Source organism: Echinops telfairi, unplaced genomic scaffold, assembly GCF_000313985.2.
Source record: "Echinops telfairi isolate 266 unplaced genomic scaffold, ASM31398v2 ScPeMD7_30;HRSCAF=105, whole genome shotgun sequence".
Taxonomy (NCBI): domain Eukaryota; kingdom Metazoa; phylum Chordata; class Mammalia; order Afrosoricida; family Tenrecidae; genus Echinops; species Echinops telfairi.
The window spans coordinates 4,869,023-4,893,872 of NW_022103927.1; the positions used below are offsets into that span (position 1 = coordinate 4,869,023).

General features: G+C 41.6%; 1 protein-coding gene across 2 annotated transcripts; it reads right to left on the reverse strand.

Annotated features, from left to right (window-relative positions):
• Positions 1-1,288: 1,288 nt before the first annotated feature.
• Positions 1,289-23,498, reverse strand: ZNF709 (zinc finger protein 709). Of its 2 annotated transcripts, none has more exons than XM_045289763.1 (5): positions 23,427-23,498; positions 12,708-12,901; positions 4,968-5,094; positions 3,957-4,107; positions 1,289-3,588 (listed from the first exon to the last, which is right to left on the reverse strand). In XM_045289763.1, the coding sequence occupies exons 2-5, from the start codon at positions 12,708-12,710 to the stop codon at positions 1,710-1,712; spliced, it is 2,160 nt and encodes a 719-aa protein (XP_045145698.1). In that variant the 5' UTR covers positions 12,711-12,901; positions 23,427-23,498; the 3' UTR covers positions 1,289-1,709. The 2 variants fall into 2 exon arrangements, with proteins under 2 accessions (XP_045145698.1, XP_045145697.1); XM_045289762.1 differs by having other exon boundaries at positions 3,957-4,134.
• Positions 23,499-24,850: the final 1,352 nt, after the last annotated feature.

Here is a 24,850-nt window from a genome sequence, read left to right on the forward strand (position 1 = left end):
ACAACTGTTATCCCAAACCATACACACATCAATTGTGTAAAGCGCATTTGTACATCGTTTCTCAAAACATTTTCTCTCCATTTAAACCCCCGACATTAGGTCCTCATTTTTCCCCTCCCTCTCCACTCCCCCCCATATACACTCTTGTTTGATACTTCTCTTTGAAATAATCTCCCTACTTGTCTTAGAAGCAAAGTCTCACTAATTTTTTGAAAGCTGTTTTAAAAGGTTCATATTTGTGCCCATTCCAACAGAATGTGGAAATTACCAAACAATAGTATCGTGTACAAATAAAAGTTTGCTGAAATAATTGAAAGGTTGCAGCACTATATTGGCAGGGAGCTGACATAAATTCAAGCCAGATTCAGAAGAGGGTGTGGCATGAGGTATCCCTCACTGCTGATGTCAGATGGATCTTGACTGAAAGCAGAGAATGCCAGAAAGATGTTTACTTGTGTTTATTGGCTATGCATAGACATTTGATAGTGGGAATTATAACAAACTATGGATAACATTAAGAATAGAAATTCCAGAACAGTTCATTGTGCTCATGCAGAACCTGTACTTGGATCAAAAGGCAGTAGTTTGAAAAGAGCAAGAGAATACTGAGTGGTTGTAAAATCAGGAAAGGAGTACATCAGGGTTGTATCCTAGGACTAAAGCACATTTGAACCAAGCCACAGTATTTTCGATCATCTCATATGCAGGTGAAAGTTGGACATTTATAAGGAAGAATGAAGACAAATCAATGCATTTGAATTGTAGTCCTGCAAAGAATATTGGAAGTACCATGGACTGCCCAAAAGACAATCAAATCTGTCTTGGAAAAAGTATAGCCAGAATGCACCTTAGAGGCAAGGACAGCGGGGTTTCAACTCATAGACTTTAGAGATTTTTTTCAGGAAAGACCAGTCCCTGGACAAGAACATCATGCTTGGTAGAGGTGCAGTGAAAAAGAGGAAGGCCCTAGGCATGATGGATTGACATGGTGGCCCCAGTTATGGGCTCAAACACAAGAACAATTGTGAGGATGAAGCAGGACTGGGCAGTGCTTCCTTCTATTGTACATAGGGCCACGATGAGTCAAAAACAACTCGACGACATGTAACAAAGCAAACAACTAAATTTAGTAAGCCAAAAGAGGATCAGAAACAGAATATTTGCATACATTCAAAGAATCACCCTTTGAGTAACTTACTAATTATATACGGTAAAATAGTTAACTTACAATTACAATGAATGAATGGAAAAACAATAAATATGGAGGGAAATAAACACTCAAACAAAATACAAGGGCTGTGTATTTATTGTGTACAATATAACAGCAATAAGACATTAGTAAATATAACACCACATTTGCTCAAGACCATTTCCTACAGTCTTATTTGTACTAGAAAAAAATATTTTCAGAAACATAAAATTGAGCTTGGTCTGAGAATAAACAATGGTATAGAATGCTCCGCAGTTACAATAAAATTATCATTTCTTCCAAAGGCACAAAGTATTGCTAGTGAACCTTCTTTGAATTACTATTGCTTTCTTACTCACTGAAAAACTTTATTCTTTATCACATACTTCTGGAAATTTCATGTTTGATATTATGCCATTTAGAATGTAACACCCCACTTTGCCTTAAGAACTCACTATGAATTCTTACGTGTAAAGTGAAGTGTGAGGAATGACTAAAGGCTTTCCCACATTCCTTACATTCATAAGGCTTCTCCACTGTGAGTTCTTATATGTCTACCAAGGTGTGATGACTGACTAAACGCTTTCCCACACTGCTTACATATGTAAGGCCTAACACCACTATGAGTTCTCATATGTGTTGTGAGGGATGAAGCCTGACTAAAGGCTTTCCCACATTCCTTACATTCATAGGGCCTCTCTCCAGTGTGAGTTCTAATATGTGTAGTGAGGGCTGAAGTCTGAATAAAGGTTTTCCCACATTCCTTACATTCATAAGGCCTCTCTCCACTGTGGATTCTTAAATGTGAGGTGAGGTGTGAGGAAAAACTAAAGGCTTTCCCACATTCTTTACACTCATAACGCTTCTCTCCACTGTGAATTTTCATATGTTGAGTAAGAAAGGAGGCCTGAATAAAGCTTTTTCCACATTGCTCACATTGATATGGCCTCTCTTGACTGTGAGTTCTTATATGTGTGTTGAATGCAGAAGCCTGACTAAAGGATTTCCTACATTCCTTACACTTATAAGGCCTCTCTCCACTGTGAGTTCTTTTATGTTCAGTGAGGTGTGAGGAACACCTAAAGGCTTTTCCACATTCTTTACATTCATAAGGCTTCACTCCGCTGTGAGTTCTTAAATGTATCGTGAGGTTTGATGACTGAGTGAAGGTTTTCCCACATTCCTTACATTCATAGGGCCTCTCTCCACTATGAGTTCTTAAATGTGTAGTGAGGGATGAGACTTGACTAAAGGCTTTCCCACACACCTTGCATTCATAAGCCTTCGCTCTACTGTGAGTTTTCCTATGTGAAGTGAGGTGTGAGGAACAACTAAAGGCTTTATCACATTCCTTACATTTAAAAGGCTTCTCCCCACTGTGTGTTCTTTTATGTTCAGTGAGGTGTGAGGAACACATAAATGCTTTCCCACATTCTTTACATTCATAAGGCCTCTCCCCACTATGAGATCTTATGTGTTTAGTAAGATGTGAGGAACATCTAAAGGCTTTCAGACAGTCCTTACATTCATAAGGCTTCTCTCCACTGTGAGTTCTTTTGTGTTGAGTGAGGGATGAAGGTTCACTGAAGGCTTTCTTACATTCCTCACATTTATAAGGTCTCTCTCCACTGTGAGTTCTTATATGTCTAGTGAGGTGTGAAGCCTGACTAAAAGCTTTCCCACATTGCTTACAGTCATAAGGTCTCTCTCCACTGTGAGTTTTCATATGTTCGATGACATGTGAGGAGCGACTAAAAGCTTTCCCACATTCCTTACAGTCATAAAACCTCTCTCCACTGTGAATTTTTATATATCTAGTGTGAACTGAGGAATGACAAAATATTTTCCCACATTTTTCATATTCACAAGGCATATCGCTTTTAAGGAGAGATTTATGTAAGCTAAGAAGTGAACTATTATAAGTTTGACAATGTACTTTACATTCTGGTTTATGACCTTCTACATGTGCCCAAAAAGATGAAACACCACAGAAATATTTCCCACATTCAGAGTATCTCTTACCAGTGAGTGTTGTCACAGAATTCTTAAGTGTTGAGATATAAGGTAAATCTATACCACATACATTATATTTATGGAGTTTTATTCCATTAAGAGCTCTCATATGAATGGGCAGGTGAGAGGGATAAGTGTAGAGATTTCCACATTCTTTATACGGACAAGTACTACATCCAGTATCGAATCTACTGAAATGCTTGTGTGAGGAGTAATCCACAAAGGCATTTCCATACTGCACGCATTCTAAAGAACTTACTTCTGGAGGATTTCTTTCTAGAATAGTAAGATTTGGACTCCAATGGAAGGTGCTCCCACGTTGCTTGTCTTCATTACTTTTAAAGAGCTGCTCTTCTGCATGACTTCGGTTAAAAACAGGGAACATGCTGTTGGAAAAAAATTTAATCATATTTTACCAGTAACCAAACACACTGAATGTTTATGGGTTTTGCCCTGATTTATCTCAAGTGCCATATGTTAAATATATATATGAAATACAAGTATTACTGTAACTGTGTTACTAAAATATGAGGCTCTCTGATAGTTTTCCACAAATAAATCTTTAAAAATATTCAATATCTGACTCATATTTATATAAATGTATTCTGAAAATTCTCTGAACCCAATGTACAGTTAGTTTTACATATACACATTATTTCTATATGTGCGCAAATTAATGTCATACATTTATATATTTTAATGTCACAATGTCTTAGGACATTCTTCTATTTTATCTTGTTTGAATGACACTCACCTCATATGCCTTTCCTGGCTTTTATAATAATCCTTATGGCCATATGATTCGACAATTTCTCCTAACATGGAAGACCACGTGTTATTCTTCATGAATTGCACCATGATATGTTCATTGGCCAACTTGTCTCCATCACTAAGGTTTTGAGAAACTGACTCCCATAATTCATGTTGAAATCCAATATATGAAACAAAAAGGAAAGGAATAATTATGGGTGAAAAGGCTGCTGTAAACAAAGGTCCACATTTTGCTCATTCAGTACTTGGAATGAGTAAAAAGCAAGGTGCTAGAATATATCCATAAGTATTGAGAGTGATGGTGCCACAAATCTGTAAACTCCAATAGTGGAAAGACATCGGGCATAATATACATCTAACATTAAAACAGGAAAAGGGCCTCCATGATAACAGGTATGGTAAGATTTTTAAATTCAGAAAATTAAACTCAGGAACCTGAGAGGTTGTATTTTTAATTAAAAAGAGGCTTTTTTCTAGCTAGATGATTAAAGTGTGATTCCTTCTCTACAATAAAAGCTCCTCAGGGGAAAAAATGGGTAGAGCTGGCAAGGTGATGATAAAGAACTGGATATCAGGAGGGAAACCAGTGTACAACTGACATTGTCATTACTTTGTACTTCAGGCTCTCTGAAGATGGGAAGGTATGAGTCCATTTGTAGCACGATAATCATGTCAAACTTGTAACAGACACAAAACTTTTTATATAGGTCTGAAACACAAATCCCTCAGGGCCTGGAAATAATGTCTGAAGCTAATGCTTACACTTATAAAAGTTAAAGATCCTCGGGTCTTTTCATTACAAGAGAAACACTCACTTTTACATAGACAGTTTATGTTCATGGGGAAGCAGGTCAGGTGAGCTCCACAGACCGAGGGACCATGTCTGTTCTATTTAACAATGTATTCCCATTCCGGGGGCCCAAACACGGGACCAAAATCAATCAATTAAAAAGTTTTGTTCACTGAAGTTATTTTTTTCTTAATTTTTTCTTACCTACTGAGGTTAAGTTACTGAAGGTTTCCATCATCACATCTTTGTAGAGTTCCCTCTGAGCAAGATCCAGCAAAGCCCACTCTTCCTGGCTAAAGACCACGGCCACATCTTCAACAAATACTGAGTCCTAAAACATTACATAAATTCTAAATCAGTAAAGAACCATATATTTACATGTATTCAAGAATAAAATGTGAGACTGTCAGTTGTGGGGGATGAAAAATTCATAGGGTTTTGACAAAAGGCTCCTTTGTATTCTACCAATGTGTACTCAAGAACAGCCATTAGTTTTCTTCCCCTTCAACAATTACATTAATGTCTTTACTGACTACATTCTGTCTCGCAGACTTCCAACACACTTATACAATTTTTCACAATTTGACTGCAAACAATTTGAATCTCATCCCCCTTGTTTTAATGATCTAGAAGCAGAAAATAAAGCAACTGATGGTCTGTTCTGCCATTAGCCCATATTGAGATTCTCCATCTTCTTTGCCCACAGGGGTAGTCAATTAGGCTTCTTTGTGTTCCATCTGGAGAAGTCCATGTTGAAAATGCATTTGTGATGAACAGATCATTGGTCTTAAATAATCTATCATGTGAACTCCAGTTGTGTGTTTATTACCAAGACCATATTTTCCAACTACTATTCCCCCCTTTGAACTTTTGCATTCCAATAGCCAATAATTATCAATGCATCTTGCCTGCATGTTTGATCCATTTCAGAGTAAATTGGTAGAATTCTTCAACTTCTTCATCACTAGCTTTTGTAATTGATGCACAAATCCGAATAAGAGTTCTGTTCTATTGATTAGATTATTTGTAGGTGGATAGATAAAATCCTCTCACAAATAGCCTTGTACTTCAGAATAGTTCTTCAAATGTCCTTTTTGACATGAAAGCAAGACCAATCCACTCAATTGCGTCATTCCTGGTAGAGTAAACCATATGGTTTTCTGTTCAAAATGACCAATACCACTCCATTTCAGCTCCCAATGCCTAGGATATCAATCTTTAATGCATCCCATTTCATTTCTGATGATTTCCAATTTTCCCACATTCATATTTCGTACATTCTAAGTTCTGATTATTGGATTTTTCCCAGCTGTTTCTCCTTACCTTGAGTAGGGCCTCCTCAACAAATGAAGATTCTGAAGGCTTCATTCCCTCACTCATGTCACTGCTCAACTCTACTTTAAGAAAGCAGGTTTTCATTTGAGTGCCTTCCAACCCAAAAGGTCCATCACCTGACACTCTCTGACAATGTTCAACTTCCATTCATTAGGCCTTCAGTATCTACAGTGTTTCAAAGCTACGCCTAAGGTTTCCAGTGGATTCTTCCTCCTAAGTGAAGAGGCAATTCCTTCTTCATTGTCTGTTGTTAGTCTAGAACCTGTTCACAGGTGACCCTGCTGGCATTTGAGATGCCAGTGACACAGCTTGCAGAATCACAGCAACATGCAAGGCACCACAGTATGATCATCTGGCAGACAAGCGATGGGAGATATTTAGTAGAAACCCTCAAAACTGAAATACAGCAACCAAATAAAAAAATGTTTAAGACAGACATTGGGAGAAGAACAAGAGTTAAAGACAATAGAGATAAATACTATTATATACACAATCATGAAATAACAATTATCTTTGAGTAATTAACAATAATCTTTGAGTAAGTAAAAAAATATGAAAGCTGAACAGGTGGAAGAAGGAGAATGGGGCTACACCCACAAATATACTTAAGTTGGACAGAGGTCATTTCTATATTTCATGTATTTATACATAATGCAAATACATCCATGAATGCATTAAAACATACAAGGAGCAACGTTTTGACATCTTAACCATAACCAAACACCTTGAGGGAGGAAGTTACTGGCCCTAGGGGCTCAGAATGAGAAACTCAGGGGACATCGAGCTCAATTGGCACAAAATAATTCACAAAGAAAATGTTCTATATCCTGCTTTGGTAAATAGCAATAGGGGTCTTAAAACTTTATGAATGTGCACCTAAGGTATAATTATTGACTTATACCCACCCAGAACAAAGAACAGTGAAGAAATCAAGGCACATAAAAATAACCAATCCAAAGACTAAGGGACCACATGAGCCTCGGCCTGTACAACCCTACCACTAATGACCCCTCTGACAGTGAGCACATCAGTTAGCCTGCAACAGAATAGAAGGCAAAGATGGAACAAAACTCAAAATCATAAAAAAAAATTAATTGAAAAAAAATACCAGGCTTACTGGTTGGACAGGGAGTGGTGGAAGTCCTGAGACTAAGGCTCTTAGTCACCCTTCAAGCCTGGAACTGAACTCATCTCCAGGAGTCAGTATTCAGTCAAACAACAGACACGTCTATAAGAGGAACAATGATCTTAGGCAGGTGAGCACTCCTTTGAACAGTGGTTCTCAATCTGTTGGTCGTGGCCCACTTGGGGATCGAACAACCCTTTCACAGGGGTCCCCCAATTCATAACAGTAGCAAAATTACAGTTATGAAATAGCAACAAAAATAATTTTATGGTTGGGGGATCACCACAACGTGAGGAACTGTATTAAAGGGTCGTGGCATTAGGAAGGTTAAGAACCACTGCCTTAGAAAAATCAGCCATTCAGTATCAAAATGACAGCATTTTCCTAAGGACAATGTTCAAAAGGCAGAAAAAACTAGAGAAGAAGGATTTATGGAACTAGGAATGTTACATTTTGGGGATTGTAATCAATGACATAAAAATTATGTACAAATTATTGAATGGAAAACTGATCTGCTTTGTACACCTTCACCCAATTCAAAATTAAAAATAAAAACAAACAAAAACCCTGATATGCAACAAGAAAAGAAAGAAAGAAAAAGATGGGACAGAACATCCAAGAATTGTAGGATAATCAGTAAAAATGGAACCACCCAAGTATTGAGAAATGAAAGAGCATAAACAAAGAACATTTGAAATCATAGTAACTGAATATTTCAGAAAATTAATGACACACAAAAATTGTGAGAGCATTAAGCAATATAAAAAACCAATCTCACTGTCATCATTGAGCCCATTCTGACTCATAGTGAATAGTGACCCTGTGGGTTTCCAAGACTTTGCCTCTTTACAAGACAACACTTCATGGTAGTAGAAATTCTCATCTTTCTCCCAAGGAGCAGCTGTTGCTATGAGTTGAAATCAACCCAGTCACAGTGCGTTTGGCTGTTTTTGCAGTTAAAAAGAGAAAGAAAGGGGATGGGGAGGTGCAAGGGAAAACAAAGAGGAGCTGATCCCAAGGGCTGAATGGAAAGTAAATGTCTAGAAAAGAACGATGGAATACATGTACTAATATGTCGGATACAATTGATGGATGGATTGTAACAAGAGTTAGAAGAGCCCCTAATAAAATGATTTTTAAAAAATGAGAGAAATAAAGTCCTGACAGATGCTTAAACATGGGTCAACTTTGAAACATTACGTTGAGTGAAATAAGTCAGTCACAAAAGGACAAAAATTCTATGATCCCACTTATGTGAAATAGACAAATGTATAGTATCCAAATTTAACAGTGGGAAAGAGGAAGAAATGAGGATTCATTGAGTAGGGTACACTGGGTTCTGTCATTGGTGGTGGAATAAACTAAGAAAAAGTACTGGTAATAGTTGCCAAATAGATTAATGTAACCAATGTCATTACATTATTGTTGCTCTTTGTGGCAGTTACATATCTCCTGTCAACCTGAGTGAAGGGGTGGAGTCTAGCCTGTCAATCATGTAGGTGATACCTCTGTGTGGGCATGGCCTTCTCCTGAGGATTCTGGGAACCCCTGTATTCCTCTATGGAGGCAGGACCACACTCCCTCTCTGCTACACATTCCTATTGACGAGCTAAATGGAGCTATGCTGATGGCAGCCAGATCCCTGGTGTGGAGGGGTCATGTGGAGGGGTCATGTGGAGACCCATGCTAGTGCTGAGATGCTCCCACCACCACTGGATCCACAAGATTTTCTACCCACTGGCCTGTGACCTTCCTACATTTTGCATCATTGCATGTATTGTGTGAGTCTGAAGAGGAATTTATGGACTGGTATTAGACATGGGCTAATGGCAGACTTATGGACTTGATCTGGACTTGGCTGGGCTGTTTTCTTTATATATAATTACTCTGTGATATAAGGCTCTTTCTTGCACATACATGAGTGACCCTGGACTTGTTTCTCTGGTAAACCTAGACTAATACATTATGGTACCAGGGGTGGGGTCTTCTGTCAGCCATTTTGGCCTTCTGTCAACTACTTTCACTAAGCAACATGGTCTCTGAGAAATTCAAGGAGCAATTCGCCACTTGAGCTCAAAATATACATTAATCACATTCATTTTCACCATTTCAAACAGGAACAACTAAAGACAATAACCAAAGAAAATAATCAAAACTTTAACTTCCCATGTTCTTTCCAGAAAACAGACCAGTAAACTGCATGGCCAGATCTGCCCTCCAGTTAGCCAAAGAAGAAAAACAGCCATTAGACAGAGGTCCAACAAGCATCCACTCTCTGTCTTTATGATTTGTTTCTCTAGTACCCCACTCCCAAGGTGTTAGTCTGGGTTGAGTAAAGAAATAAATCAAGGGACACTCATGTATGTATAAGAAAGAGCTTTATATCAGAGTAATTGTATATTAAGAAAACACCCCAGTCCAATCCAGATCAAGTCCATAAGTCTGATATTAGCCCATATGTCTGATACCAGTCCATAAATTCTGCATCAGACTCACGTAGCACATGCAATGATGCAAAATGTAGGAAGATCACAAGGTGGAAACATGGATTCAGTGGCACTGGCTCAAGGGCTCTGGCTGCCATCAGCATAGCTCCATGTGGCTTGTCAACAGGAATGTATAGCAGAGAGGGAATGTGGTCCCACCTCCATTGAGGAAGGCAGGTGTTCCCAGAATCTTCAGGTGAAAGCCATGCCCACACATGGCTAAGACCTGATTGACAAGCTAGACTCCACCCCTTTGCTCACGTTCATAGGAGATATGTAACTGCTACACTGTTCTTCAGTTACCATTGAGTTGATTACAATTCATGACCCGTGTGTGCGCACAACAGAACTACTTCACAGAAATTTCAAGGTTTTTTTTGAAGCAGATCACCAGGGTGGTCCTCTGAAGCACCTGCAGGTGGGTTCAAACTGCCAACCTTTTGGCTAGCAGTCAAGTGCTTAACCATTTTCACTAATTACTATATTAAACATGCTAAAATTGTTGAACTGGCACATGCTTTATTATATATATTTATTAATAATAAATTCATTTTGATCTAAAATTTGTTTTGGACTTGACCCACAGTGCATCGGGAAAATCTGTTGCCCTCCCTTAGTAGTGTAGGACCATCCCTGGAACACTCTCCTTTACCAGCCATGAACGTAGAATCCACCATCTTCCTTTCTTATCTAATAATGGCCATAACCTTCTAACGTACTTTCCTGCTTCTTCCTTTTCCCTCCACACTATAGTTCTTTCAGAGCTGGTACAACAATTTTTTCCTCTGTTCAGAAGCATAAAATTACTGTGCAGCTCACGGGAGTAGTGATACCATGAGAGTAGTGGGGAGGTGAGGGTGGGAGGAAAAAGAAGAGGAGTTGATACCAAGGGCTCAAACAGAAAGAAAATATTTTGAAAATGATTTAAGGCAACATAGGTACAGATGTGCTTGGTACAATGGATGTGTGTATTGTTATCAAAGCTGTAAGAGCTCCCAATAAAATGATTTGTTTTTAAAAAAAAATTATTGTGCATCTCACTCGGATTAAAAATCCAAGTTCTTCTCTCCTGGAGCCATGACGGCTGGTTGAACCCTTGAAACTACTGCTGTATGATAATCTTTACACCTTAAATTGAATTATGCCCTGAAGTAAAATTATAACACCATTAATTATAGCTTAGCTAACTATTCAAAAGGTCTGCCTTGGGCATTATACTCGTATAGAACTACAAGGGACAGAGTGACAATAGTGACTGGAAAGATTGGATAGGACTCTTAGAGAGCAGTGAGTTTATGCTAATGAGAGAAGTACTGCTGAACGGGAGGGTAAGTATGGTTGAACCTGTCAAAGAATGTGGTTAGTGTCACTAAGTTATATATACACACCATATATACTCGAGTATAAGGTGATCCTACTATCAGCCGAGGTACCTAATTTTACCACAAAAACAGCATTAAAAATGTGCTGAAAAACCCGGCTTATACATGAGTATATACGGGTATATATAAACTGTTGAAAAGGTTTATGTTTTACTGCATATATTCGCAACACCATCAAAATAAACAAAAGTTATTAAAAATATAATATTCAAAATACGCTAGAGCTAAAGGTAAGAAACTATACAATCAATATCTTGCTTTATCAACATCAAAAATGCATGACTTTATCAACATTAAATAAGGAAATAATTGTAAAGACATAAAATACTTAGAGCCATCACTGCTATATAGTGAGTGCCTATTAAAAGTTAAGGTTTTACATTAAAAAAAAACCAACCCAAGTTCTTTCATTTTCAGTTGCCAGCAAGTTCCCCAGAACAGGACATGCACACCTCTCCAGGTTCCTCTATTATTATCCTCTTCCACTTTATTCTGCTCCAGTTGTGCTGGCCTTCGCACTTGCTAAAACATACAAGACACCTTCCCACCTTCTGGCTGTGCCCTGACTTTCTTCTTTCCAGAACAGTCTCTTCTCAGATCCCCCGGGAACTCCTTTATCGCCTTCAAGTCTTAGCTCTCTTTCTTTTCCATGAAGCTCACTCTGAACTCTCCAGTTATTGCTGCACCTGCATGGTCAGCATTGCCAGCAATCTGGGTCCTGCTCTACTTTGAGTTTTCCTGTTATACTCACCACCTTTAAATAAATACATATGATTTCAATTTTATTCATTACTGAATTTCTAAACCTTAAAATAGGACAATATTTTGAGTTTTTCAGAGAGATATATATATATATATATCCCAAATACATAAAAGACTGCCTTACATATTATGGCTTATCTGATTTCCTATTTATTCATTTTTGTTTTCTAATTAGTAGGTTTACTTTTTGAGAGCAGTTTTAGGTTTACAGAACAAGTGGAAAGTAGAGTTCTCGATTACCTCTTCTTCCTCGTGTTCTTCCAGTTCAGCTTTCCCATTTTCTTATATTAGTGTGCTAAATTTGTTAAAATATATCCATCAATATTGATACATTATCAATCAAAAGCTATAATTCATATTAAGGTACACTTTGCATACTGCTAACATAATATAAGAGATGGAGCTATAGTTTTATAATTGCACAGAAAATACTCCAATGCTTAGCCGAGGCAAGAAAATTATGATAAGAGATGGGACAAGGATGTCTCTAGAGGGTCTGGGCTCACCCTCCACAGTGAGAGCTGCTCTGTCCTTAAGATCTGGTCAGGAGACTCTTATTCAACACAGAGCACTGAGGTCCATGGTGGGAACATTAACAAACTCACAGCATCATCTCTGCAAGCCAAACAACAAAGGTGACCACACACAGAAATTTTGAAAAGCCGCATGATACGCACAGGACAGATCCCAAGTGATTGCGGAGCAGGACCTCCGGATACCTCTGTGTGCTGAGTCCACTGGCCTCTTCTGCCAGTTTTCCCATTGAGGAACCACAGTCCTGCAGCACACAGCTGGTCCTCCAATTCACATCAGGCCTCACCTCCCAGCCAACCCAGTCCACCATACAACTCACCATTTCCCTGGTTTCTGCAAGTCACTTCAGTAAGAAGGGTGGGGGTGGAAGCTGAGCACTGGGCAGTCTGGAAGTAGATGAACAGTACTTGATCCACACACCAAGCATAGCAGTTGAGACCTGTACATGTGATCTTTGCCCTAGGACCTCAGCTGACTGGACTGGGCTAGTTCTCCATGCACCACCCTGGAGACCTAAAATGGAAGAAGGATGGGGAGGAAAATGTGTTGAGTAAACAGAGTGACCAGTGTTTGGCTTCCTCCCGTACCCAGGGCAACGATCCACCGTGAGGGCACAACAGGTTCCAGGCTCCAGAGCTGACACTATATTCTTTTAAATTTTGTTTGAGTAGTTTTATCACCATATCCGTCCCATATCATACAATTTAATTGTTGAATCATATTAAGATGACTTGTACCATCAGCAACACAATTTCAGAAGATTTTCGGCTCATAGTCATTGTCATTAGCTCTCTATTTCCCACCCCCCCATGCTGCCCTGCCATGCCCCTAGGCAATTATAAATTCATTTACTCTCCCTATCGATAAACCTACACACTACAAACTTGCTCCTTATAGGCAAGGATGGCAGACTTTGTCTCACACGCTTTGGACATGTTGTCAGGAGAGACCAGTCCCTGGAGAAGGACATCCTGGTTCGTAGTGGGGTAGTATGTCAGGAGAGACCAGTCCCTAGAGAAGGACATCATGGTTGGTCAGAGGAGGGGCAGTGGAAAAGAGGGAGTCCCTCATCAAGATGGGCTGACACAGTGGCTCCAACAACGGGCTGCAGCCCAGGAACACTTGAGTGGATGGAGCAGGGCCAGGCAGTGTTAGGGTCTGCTGTGCACAGGATCACTAAGACTGAAACCGAGTCAATGGAGCCTAAAAACAGCAAAACACACACTACATCCTTCATGCCTAAGCACTTGGTTTTTCATAACAATCAATCAAGAAGTAAAATCAGAAAATCATTACTTTTTCTCTAAGGCGCCAGGAAATGACACTGACTGCAATGTTTCAACCAACTGATAAAGCACTGATTCATCTACGCCAACCAATTTGGAAGACAGTTACCTAGACAACTGACTGGTAGAGATGCGTGTTTGTACCCATTCCAGAGAAAGGTGACCCAGCAGAATGCTAACCTACAGAACAGTCTCATTAATATCACATGCAAGTGAAATTTTGTTATAACAATTGTACCAATATATTGACAGGGAGCTGCCAGACATTTATGCCAGATTCAGAAGTGGGTATGGAACAAAAGATATCATTGATGATGTCAGATGGAATTAGGGTCAAAGCAGGGGATACCAGAAAGATGCTGACTTTTGTTTTATTGATTATGCCAAGCATTTGACTGTGTGAACCATAACAAACTATGGACATCCTTGAGAAAAATAAGAATTCAAGAACACTCAAATGTACTCATGCGGAACCTGTACATAGACCAAGAGGCAGCTGTGTAAAAACAAGGGAATACTGAAAGGCTTAACATTTTAAAAAGGTGCGTGTCAGGGTTGTATCCTCTCACCATACTTAAGCAATCTGTATGCTAAGCACATAATAAGAGTAGCTGGATTATATGAAGAATGCAACATCAGGCTTACAGGAAGGCTTATTAACAACCTGTGATATACAAACGACACGAGCTTGCTTGCTGAACGTGAGCAAGACTTCAAGTACTTGTGCATAAAGATCCAGGATTACAGCCTTGAGGTAGTTTATTGTGCCAACCTGGCCAGTAAACACATGTGGGGTTAATTGAAGGGTGGAGGGATAAATGGCTCGGTGAGCCTCACCTTTCTAGTTCTCAGGTCTCTTGCTTTGTGATGGTCGGACCAGGGTGCAGTTGCCTTAGCCAGTTCCCTGCTTCAACTGATAAGGCTCACTTCCTGCGAGACATCCTTGAAGAGAAGCTGCATGGACCTACCCTGATGCAGCCTTGGGGACTGGAGCAGCCGGGTAGAGACACCCCCCCTCCCCCCACCGCCCCAGCGCTGAGATGCTTGATGTGCACTTAACCTTTATATAAAACTCTCTTATACATGAATTTCTGTGGATTTGTTTCTCTAAAGTACCCAGACTAACACAAGCCTTGAGTAGAGATTACAATTCAATGTAAACAAAATCAAAATCCTCACAAGTGGACCAATAGGTAGCATCATGATAAATGGTAGAAAAGGTTACAGCTGTGAAAGACTTTGTCTTGCTTGGATCCACAATCAATGATCATGGAAAAAAGCAGCCAAGAGATCAAACACCATGTTGCGTTGGGTAAATGTGCTGCACAAGACCTCTTTCAAGTGTTGTAAAGCAAGGATGTTACTTTGAGGATTAAGATGTGCCTAACTCAAGCCAAGGTATTTTCAACTGCCTCATACACATGTGAAAGTTGATCACTCAATAAAGAAGACAGAGAATAGATGTATTTCAATTATGGTGCTGGTGAAAAATATTGAAAATACTGTAGATGCCCAAAAGAAAAAACAAATCTGTCTTGAAAGGACAGCTAAAATACTCCCTAGAGACAAGGATGGCGTGACTCCACCTCATGTGCTTTGGACATGTTATCAGGGGACACTAGTCCCTGGAGAAGTACATCATGCTGGGTAATGTAGACAGGCAGTTAAAGAGATGAAGACTCTCAACAAGATGGATTAACACAGAGACTACAACAATGGGCTCAAACATAGCCACTGTGAGGAGTCACGGGACCAGGTGGTGCATTTTTCTGTTGTAAATGGGGTTGGAATCAACCCAAAGGCCTTTAACAACTAAAAAAAATAAACTCCCTAAATTCAAATTCCTATGTCTACATTTTTTTATTTCCAGCATAAATTAGGGCCTTGTTCAGTATGTGGAATCTGAAGCTCCACTACAGGAATCCTGAATAATTCTCATTTTGTTATTCATATTGATATTCAAATATGAGGTGTATTCACTGATCTATAGTCATCCAAGGAATGAGCAGTCGATAAACAAACGTCCTCTGAACCATCTCATTTTACGTTACATCCTTGCACTATATTCCAGATCCACAACCAACTTCAATGTCTACTTCTCTTCACAGTCATCCCTAACTTGTTCATGCTTAACTCCAGCCCGACATCATTCAATTATGATGGTCATTTCAGAAATCTACTTGAAGCGTAGGAACTGTTTAACGCCCATCCGTGGCTATCCACTGGCAAAGTCCAAAGTATCAGCATGGTGCCACACGATCTACTGCCACTGCCTGTCCAAAACGGTTCACAGAACCCCCAACCCACACTTTGGATTTCTCTGCTTCATTCACCTCTGACTTCCAGCAAGGAGTGCATGTTCCTGGGTTCTCTACTTCCACAGGGATTTACACACTTATTTTCCCATCTGAAGTGCTCTTTCCACCCCCATCTTAACCATATGCTATCAGCCCTACACAACCACACATTTAGCTAGATAAAACTAATCTTCTGAATCTTCACTTAAGTAATTGTGCCTTGTATAGGATCTTTTGTTAGACCTAGGTGCCTGGTTTTTCTTTATTTAAAACTGTCTTTCATGCCACTGTACATCTATATGAAGAACCTACAGATTTGGCTGCTTCTTCCTTCTAGACTGAGACACAGATCACCAGGAGACAGACATGAATCACCTGTTGCATATGCTCTTGAGCAGCACAATTCGATAGAATCGACTGTCAATGACAGGTGGGTCCTGTTTCCGCACAGTCCAGTATGGTAGCCGATATGGTAACCCCCTGGGCCTGTCTGTTATTGTCAGCTGCCACTGATTCAGTTCCAATTCACAGCAACGCTATATTCACCAGATGCAACACTGCCTCGTCTCATGCCATCCTCACGACCATCGCTATTTAGCAGTAACCATATTTAGCACTAAACCTAGTGCAACTAAGGAACTTCGCTTATTCTTTTAATTTAAATGGAGACAGCAATACCTGGCTAATGGATATCACAGCTTTAGACTCACTAGAACCCGAACACCCGGCACCTTAAGTGCCAGCACGCTATGAAGTTCTGAACCGCGGTGCTGGCAATTTTCTATCATCAAAATGCAGAGCTTCACTACCTTCTTTCTTTTTTTTTTTCTAGAACCCTAACACATATGGAAATGGGGCCAGTAAAAGAAAGGGTACCGTCCAATCAGCTTGCTTGTATTTAAATGCTTCATGTTAGTGTCCACCTACATTGGACGGATCTCCTTCTGAAACCTATTGAAATGATATTTAAATATCGGTGCCCGCGAGTCAGTTCAGACTCCCAGTGACCCACGGACAGCAGAAGGCACACTGCGCCCTCCTGTGCCATTGTCAGAATGGTCCTGGTGTTGGAGCACAGGGTTGCAGCCACCGAGTTCATGTTTTCTCTTCCAGGGCCTTCCTCTTATTCACCGCCCCTCTACTTTATCAGCCACCCAGGCCCCTCTCCGGAGACTGGTCTCTGCTGGCAGCATGCCCAAAGTACAGGAGATGAAGTCTCACCATTGTTGCCTCGAAAGAACAGTCTGCCTGCAATTTTTTTTCCAGACAGATTTTAAAAGTTTTTACTTTGGGCAGCCTCTGGTACTTCCAATATTCTTCACCAACACCATAGACATGGCATGACCAAGCACAGACGAGGGAACAGAAGGGGCATTCTCTGGCGTGACATTTGAAGTGAGAGAAGCATGATCTAATTCCTACTGTTAAAACACTTCCCTCTAAGAAGTACTTAGTGGAAAGGTTGAGAGCAGGAAAATCTTGACATCTTAGAAAGCACTTTAAAAAAATGTTTTGCAACTGATGCAATGGCTTATTGGTGGTGGTGATGAAGCGGCTTGGGGAGCAAACCATGAATGCAGGTGAGGAGATGGGACATTAGAAATGATTGTGATGATGTATACATAACTCTTTTTAAAAGCGATTTAATCTTGGAAGTGCATGATATGTAAATAGTATAAGAAGTCTACTTTAAAAAAAAGAAAAAGAAACCAATCTTGACCGGTGGTCACCATGGTGAAGGAGCAAGAATTGTTGCTTAAGTGACACCGAGTTTGTGTTAATGTTAGTGGAATAATTTGGAAAACGATATCAACAATGGTGGTACAACACGAAGAGGATCAATGGACTGAAATGTACATACAGAAGTTGTACAATTGGAGAATGTTTTGTTGTGTCTTTCTTTGCTACAATTAGAAAAAAATATTACAAGAATAACAATGAGTACAAGGAAGAATAACATGCCCTAGAAATGAATGTGGTGATAGTTATACAACTCTTCTTGATATGAGTGAATCATTGAATGATAGCACACATGGATGAAGTGCTAATAAATGTTAAAAATAGAAAATTAAAATGTTTTGCAAGCTAAACTAATACGCAGGTGTTTTAAAATCAAGTGAAAGAGCTACCTATACGGGAGTCTGTTGTTGGCCAACATGAAATATGTGGACTTTATTCTTTGTGAGATGGATAGCGTCCTTAGTTCACAGTGTTCAAGTACCTGTCTTGCTGCTGGATGGAGAACAGATCTTTTTGTGACAAGAGAAAAAGGAGAAAAGAGTTCAGAGGCTGCTTTCACAAGGTAGGTCTCTCATAGAGAAGCTTGATCTACTTCCCCTAATCTACTGAAGGGATACTGATATAATTTACTGGTATAGAAAGTCCAGTGAGTAGATTTGTGGAGGTAAGATTTTAAAGCTATGTCTTAGACATGTCAGGTTCCAGAGCCACATAGTTCTTGTTGTCCCAGGTAGACTATGGAAATGGTTTGGTGTCTGCATCCACATGTCAACCTGGATGCTGTTTTCGCTGGACCATAAAAAATCTAATAGGCAAAAAAAAAAAATCTAATAGGCTTTATTCCCTCTTCTGAAGCTTCAAGCTACGGGAAAGAATGGGCACAATTCTGCCATGTATAAGGTCTATGTGAAATATTAGTCGGTTTTCTGGTGTGTAGTCCAGTGAATTACTCAGTATGGCCCTTTCAGTCAGTCTTTCTAACTCTCCCCAAATAATGAGATGGAGTTATGTAAATGAGTTGCTTATAAACCACCAGCATGCTGGGCAGCTTGCAAATAATGTAAATAAGGAGCATGGCACCCTTGTGAGGAGAAACTATACAAACAAGGTATACAGAACCCTAACTATGGGATTGGTCAGTAGTGCCATCCCACTAGGCTTACGCTGAGCCATCCCAAGACAGAACGGGGGTGTCTCACGGCCACCAAGATGAGGCAGAAGTGGAGCATGTTCTCTGGCCCCGAGATTCCTGTGGTGAGAACTTCCTAAATCTAAGAGTCAAAAAGAAAGAATTGTAACACAGAGTACAGTGTGAGAGATGACAGGGTGGGATGGCAGGAACCAGGAGACTAAAGTGAGACGGTTACAGTGAGGGGGGGCAACGCAAAGAGCTGAGAGTTATAACCCTTCCTGACAGGGCCCTGAGCAGGATCCAGGGGCAGGGGTGAAAAGCTACCGGAACCAGGAACTGTATCCTGTGGTTCCTCTTACGTCAAAGTTGATTCTGAGCTCCAATTGTAATCTGTGACTTCCCTTATTAATAAGCCCTATAATCCCTAGCACTGTCTGAGGCGTAAGTGATCACTGCAAAAAATTATCAAGCCCAGGAGAGAGGTAAAGAGTACTGCACATGGGGTAGTCTGTGTCAAAATAGTGAAAAAGAAGAAAAAGAAATTGGGGACGTAAAAGCATGTCTAACTTCCTCTTCTTAGGTATCTGTTGATTTGATCCTCCTCCTCCATTGCGAAATTGGAAGAGGTCAGATACCTTTGCCACGCCATTTTTACAGGTTATCTGGGGAGCAATTCTTAGCGTTTGAAGTAGGAAAATTCACTAGATTTGAATGAAGGTTTGAATTTGATATGAAGGGACTGCATTACCAGACATGTCTCAAACGGAACCTCCAGCAAGGAAGCACTTTTCAATAGCTGTGCACCCTGGTGGGAGCCCTGCTGGGGCAGTGATCACACGTGGCCTGCGAATTGTTAGGTCAGCAGTTCGAAACCACCAGCCACTACTCAGAACAAAGAGGTGTATGTACCCTGTCCTATAGGATTGCTGTGAGTCAGCATGTACTTGATAACAGTGAGGGGGTTTTGTTTATGATCTCTGGTGACACGATGCTTAAGTACTCAGCTGCTAACTAAAAGATGGGTGATTCAAACTCACCGCCACTTGACTGAAGAAAGATGTAGAAGCCTCTTAGAGACTTACAACTTTGGAAATGCTACCGGGAAGTACAACTCTGTCCTACAGGGTAGCTAGAAGTTAAAACTGATTCAGTGACAGTAGATCTTTTAGAATTAGAATAGCTATCTCTAGCAAAGGAAAAGGAAAAATAAAAGGTTTTTCCAGATGTTGAGATTACAAATGGCGGTTAATGAGCTCAACAATATTTAAGGATTGACATGCACTTTAATGTAAGAAGATTTATTTTCATCACAAAGTAATTTTCAGCAACAGATTCCTAGGTACAGTCATCCCGTGGTGGCTTGCATGTTGTGAAGATTCCTGAAGGAGACATGCATTGCCAAAAGAAAAACAGACAATCTTGGAAGAAGTCCAGCCAAAGTGCTCCTTAGAGGCAAGGATGGCAAGGCGTCACCTCAGGTACTGCGGCTTTGTTAGGAGGAGAGACCAGGCTCTGGAAAAGGACATCGTGCTTGGTGAAACAGAAGGGAACTGAAGGCAGGGAAGACCCTGGATAAAATGGATGGACTCAGGGGCTGCAGCAACGATTGTGAGGATCGGCAAGACCCGCAGTGTCTCATTCCTAGTGGCTCACAGGGTCACCAAGGTTGGAAATGAGCCCGTGGCACCTAACAGCAAGTTACAACTCCTATTTCTTGATCCGTCCTCATCTGTCTTAAAAACTCTGCAACCATGAATATATTCCTCACTCTAATCTTAATTTGTGTATAGCCAGCAATGCTAAACAAGTCCTACCCGATGAAGCACTGAAGAACAAAGAGCAACCACTTAAAGCAGGGGAATAATTAAGACGAATAGCTTATTCCTTCAAGTAAAAACAAACCTGAATTGGAATTCAGATAACGCCATGTAATCGGTACTTGTCAATGGACAAGGTGGGTAATTTTGAGACTATTACGTTTGAAAACACCGAAAGTACTCCCTACCTCACAGTGTTAGTTTGTGAATAAAAAGAGGTACTACCCTGTGTCCCCGAAAGTAAGACATCCCCCGAAAATAAGATCAACTTAGTTTTGCCTCTCGCTGAAATATAAGGTATCCCCCCGAAAATAAGCTCCCCCCCCCACCCCCGACCAAGCTACCGTAACTCTGGTCCAGAGACCTTGGCGGCGGGCGCCGCAGCGCAGCTAGAGCAGACAGGAAGTGTGAGGTCTCTTTTAATAAAACAATAAACAGGTAACAAATGTACAAATGTGCTTTATACAATTGATGTATGTGTGGATTGTGATGAGTTGTATGCGCCCCCAATAAAAAATAAATTAAAAAAATAAAAAATAAAACAATAAACAATAAATGTGTACCGTATTCTTCTTCATGGAAAAATAAGACATCCCCTGAAAATAAGACCCAGCGCATCTTTGGAAGCTTTTAATATAAGATACTGTCTTATTTTGGGGGAAACAGGATATATTCAAAGTATTTCATACACTACAGAGTATTTAGTTTTCCCTTCTGAAATAGCAAAATAAATGGTAAATTTATACAGGCCGAGAGACTGAAGCTTAGTGAACAGCTCAATGTGGTACGTGCATGTGAGTGTGTGTGTGTCTGTGTGCACCCGCCTGTGTGTCTATGTATAGGGGGGACAGGTCTCAGGGAGGAAACGGGTCAGTCAGGATGCAGTATAGAACCGATGAAACATACGACTTTCCTAATGCTTCCCCCACCCCCCAACTATCATGACCCCAATTCTACCTTACAAATCTGACTAGACCAGAGCATGTACACGGGTACAGATAAGAGCTGGAAACACAGGGAATCCAGGACAGATAACCCCCTCAGAGTAGCCATACCGGGAGGGGACGAGGAAGGCGGGGGAGAGAAGGGGAACTGATCACAATGATCTACCTATCACCCCCTCCCTGGGGGGATGGATAACAGAAAAGAAGGTGAAGGGAGATATTGGTCAGTGTAAGACCTGAAAAAATAATAATTTAAAAATTATCAAGAGTTCATGAGGGAGGGAGGGTGGGTGAAGGTGGATAAAAAATGAGGAGCTGATACCAAGGGCTCAAGTAGAAAGAAAATGTTTTGAAAATGATGATGGCAACAAATGTACAAATGTGCTTGACACAATGGGTGGATTTATGAACCCCCCAATAAAATGATTAAAAAGAAAATGTATAGGAGGGAAGCAGGGGACAGATGAAAGCAGACGAAGCCAAAGAATCTGGCTGAGGTGGAATTGTAAAAACAAAAAGAACGAAAAGAAAGCAAAGAATAGTTCAGGGGGTCATGATAAAGGGGTGAAAGAGATAGCCTGCTGTTACAACATACCAGAAATATAACATAATTTACCATCAAGTTTGTTAAAAATATAAATTTGAACAGCCCCTTCCTTTACAGTAAGATTTTCTTTTAAGCTCAATCAGCAAGGATGTTCCAACTCAGGAATGAGGCCAGCATTAAGATAAGTAGCCAGGAACAACCATTCCCCATTGAGAGGCTTAGGGGAGGGAAATGTAGGTATAGATCATTTTTCTAATGATCATTGCAAAACCTACCTTCTTAGAGTGCCAACAGTAACCTGTGATCACTGTAAAAACCTGCAATCTCTTCCTTGGATCATTGTAAAAACCTGCTTCCGTCACATAGTTCAATATATATCACTTGCCTGATTTCCGCTGGATTTTTTGTGTTTGAAGGTAGCAAACCCACTGTTTGCTTCTGTCTTGAGTCTCAGATAAACTAAGTTTCTCAAATCAACTGGATCTCTATCTTTGGCTGAAATAATGACAGGTATTCCCGGACCTTGTTTCCCTGACAAGACATCAAGCAAGTTATATACCTTAAACTATGTGACAGACTCAGGTTTTCACAATGATCACAGGAAGTGATTAGCAAGCTTTTGACAGTGATCAGAGGATAGAACTGTTACGCTACGTCAGCGGTTCTCAACCTGTGGGTCGAGACCCCTTTGGAGGTCAATCGACCCTTTCACCGGGGTCGCTGGATGCACAACAGTGGCAAAATTACAGCGATGAAGTAACAACGAAAATAATTTTATGGTTGGGAGGTCACCACACACGGCATTAGGAAGGTTGAGAATCACTGCTTGAGGTTTTGCCATGATCATTAGGAAATTACCTATACCTACATTTCCCCCCTTGAGCTTCTGAATGGGGAATGCTTGTGCCTGGTTCCTTATCTTAACGGAACATCCAGGGGCCACTCGGCCACCATCCCTGAAGCTCCGTGAGCAGCTGTTTCTCCAGATTGGGGCATGCCTCCGTGCCTGGCCTTCCCAGACCTCCCCCGTGAGGCTTATGAGTGGGGGAGCTTGTGGCCGGCCGCACCCTAGTGGCTTTGCCAGCCTCCTCCCTGAGCGGGGACGTCCCTGCTGATGAGCCTGGATGGCATTTTTCCCGCGAGAGGACGGGCGGTTACGTGCAGGCTCCTTGCCCTGCGCGTCCTCGAGGACGCACTTTTCACGAACTCCCGGGAGAAACTGAGGCCACAGCTGGCGATCCACACTCCAATTTGGCAAAGCGTGACCGTTTTTACCTGCTCCGCCGCCCAGAGACGAGAGCTCCCCACCTGCTCGGAGCCCGCGGTCCGTGGGGGCACCAGCCTTTGTGGAGCCCGGGCAAGGGGGCGCGCAAACGGGGGGCCCTAAACGGGATCGCACACTTCCGCTTCCGGTGTCGGGCCGCGCGGTGCCCCATCGAGGAGGCCCGTGCTCCAGCAAGTGGTTTTCGGGGGCCGCGGAATTGGTTCCGCTCATCACGCCCTTGTGCAACGGGGACGCGCCCCTCGACGGCTCCGTCCTCACCACGGTCCACGCAGGAGCCCGTCGATGCAGCCGCGTCGTCCGTCTGTCCGCCCGCGGGTCGTCTTGCTTTCCGCCGACCCTCGACTTCACCGAGCCGGACGCTCTGCGGGAAGGTCCCTCCAGACACGCGCGCGCACAGCCCGAGAGACGAGCCTCCGGCGCCGCAGGAGCCCCGGAGCCCCTGACGCGCGGCCTGCAGCTTCTGCGAGACCCACCGCTCGGCCCACCTGTCCAATGTTGAAAGCAAGTTGAATAAACAAAACGGACAGAGACCGAGTACAGCTTTAAGAGGTTTATTGGGTTCAAACGCAGACTCATCGAGTACCCAGTGTGGATCCCATCTTCGATCTGGGACAAGCTTTTGACATAACACACAGGTGCCCCCCCCCCCCCCCAAAAGGCAAACTTTGCATTATCTTTAGTTTGCCCGTTGTTTCCTAAAGCTGATTGTACCAGCATGTGGTTTTTCTAAACGCTACAGTGTACAAAAGCTGGATATTTTGCAATAAGACTGACATTTGCACAAGCTTGGGCACATCCTGTCCTCTACTATTCTTATTTCAGATCCACACTCAATTTAACTTCCTTATCACAGGAGCGCAACCCAAACTCTAAACCACGCTACCTCCAAGGTTCCAAGTTAAAGTAGAGAGGCAGCAAAATCGAGGAAGGCCCTCAAGGTGATTGATTGACACCATGGCTCCAACAGTGGACTCAAGCATGGTGTGGTAGTTACATAAGGGGCGGAGGTTAGCCTGTTAATCAGGTCATAGCCAGTGAGGCCTCTGTGTGGGCGTGGCCTTCTCCTGAGGATTCAGGGAACTCCCAATATTTCCTCCTTGGAGGCGAGAGACACTGTCTCAACTCACTCCTTAGAGACTCTACTGATAAGGCTGACTTCCTGTGAGTCATCCCTGAGGAAAAGCCAAGTGGCCCTACCCTGATGCAGCCCTGGGAGCTGGAGAAGCCACGTGGAGAACCCCCCCCTACCCCCACCCCCGCCAGCACTGAGATGCTTATAACACCACTGGATCTACAAGACTTCCCACCCATTGACCTGTGATCTTCCCGCATTTGGCATCATTGCATGTACTTTGTGAGTCTGAAGAGGACTTCATAGATTGGTACCAGACATGTGGCCTAATATAGGACTTAG

Bases quoted from the DNA above. Each gene is read 5' to 3' on its own strand.
- ZNF709 (XM_045289762.1), bottom strand. The intron at 4,135-4,967 runs GTAAGAAAAAAT...TTTCATATATTG, and splicing joins CAGTAACTTAACCTCAGTAG to GATTTCAACATGAATTATGG. The intron at 3,589-3,956 runs GTGAGTGTCATT...TTTTTCCAACAG, and splicing joins AGCCAGGAAAGGCATATGAG to CATGTTCCCTGTTTTTAACC.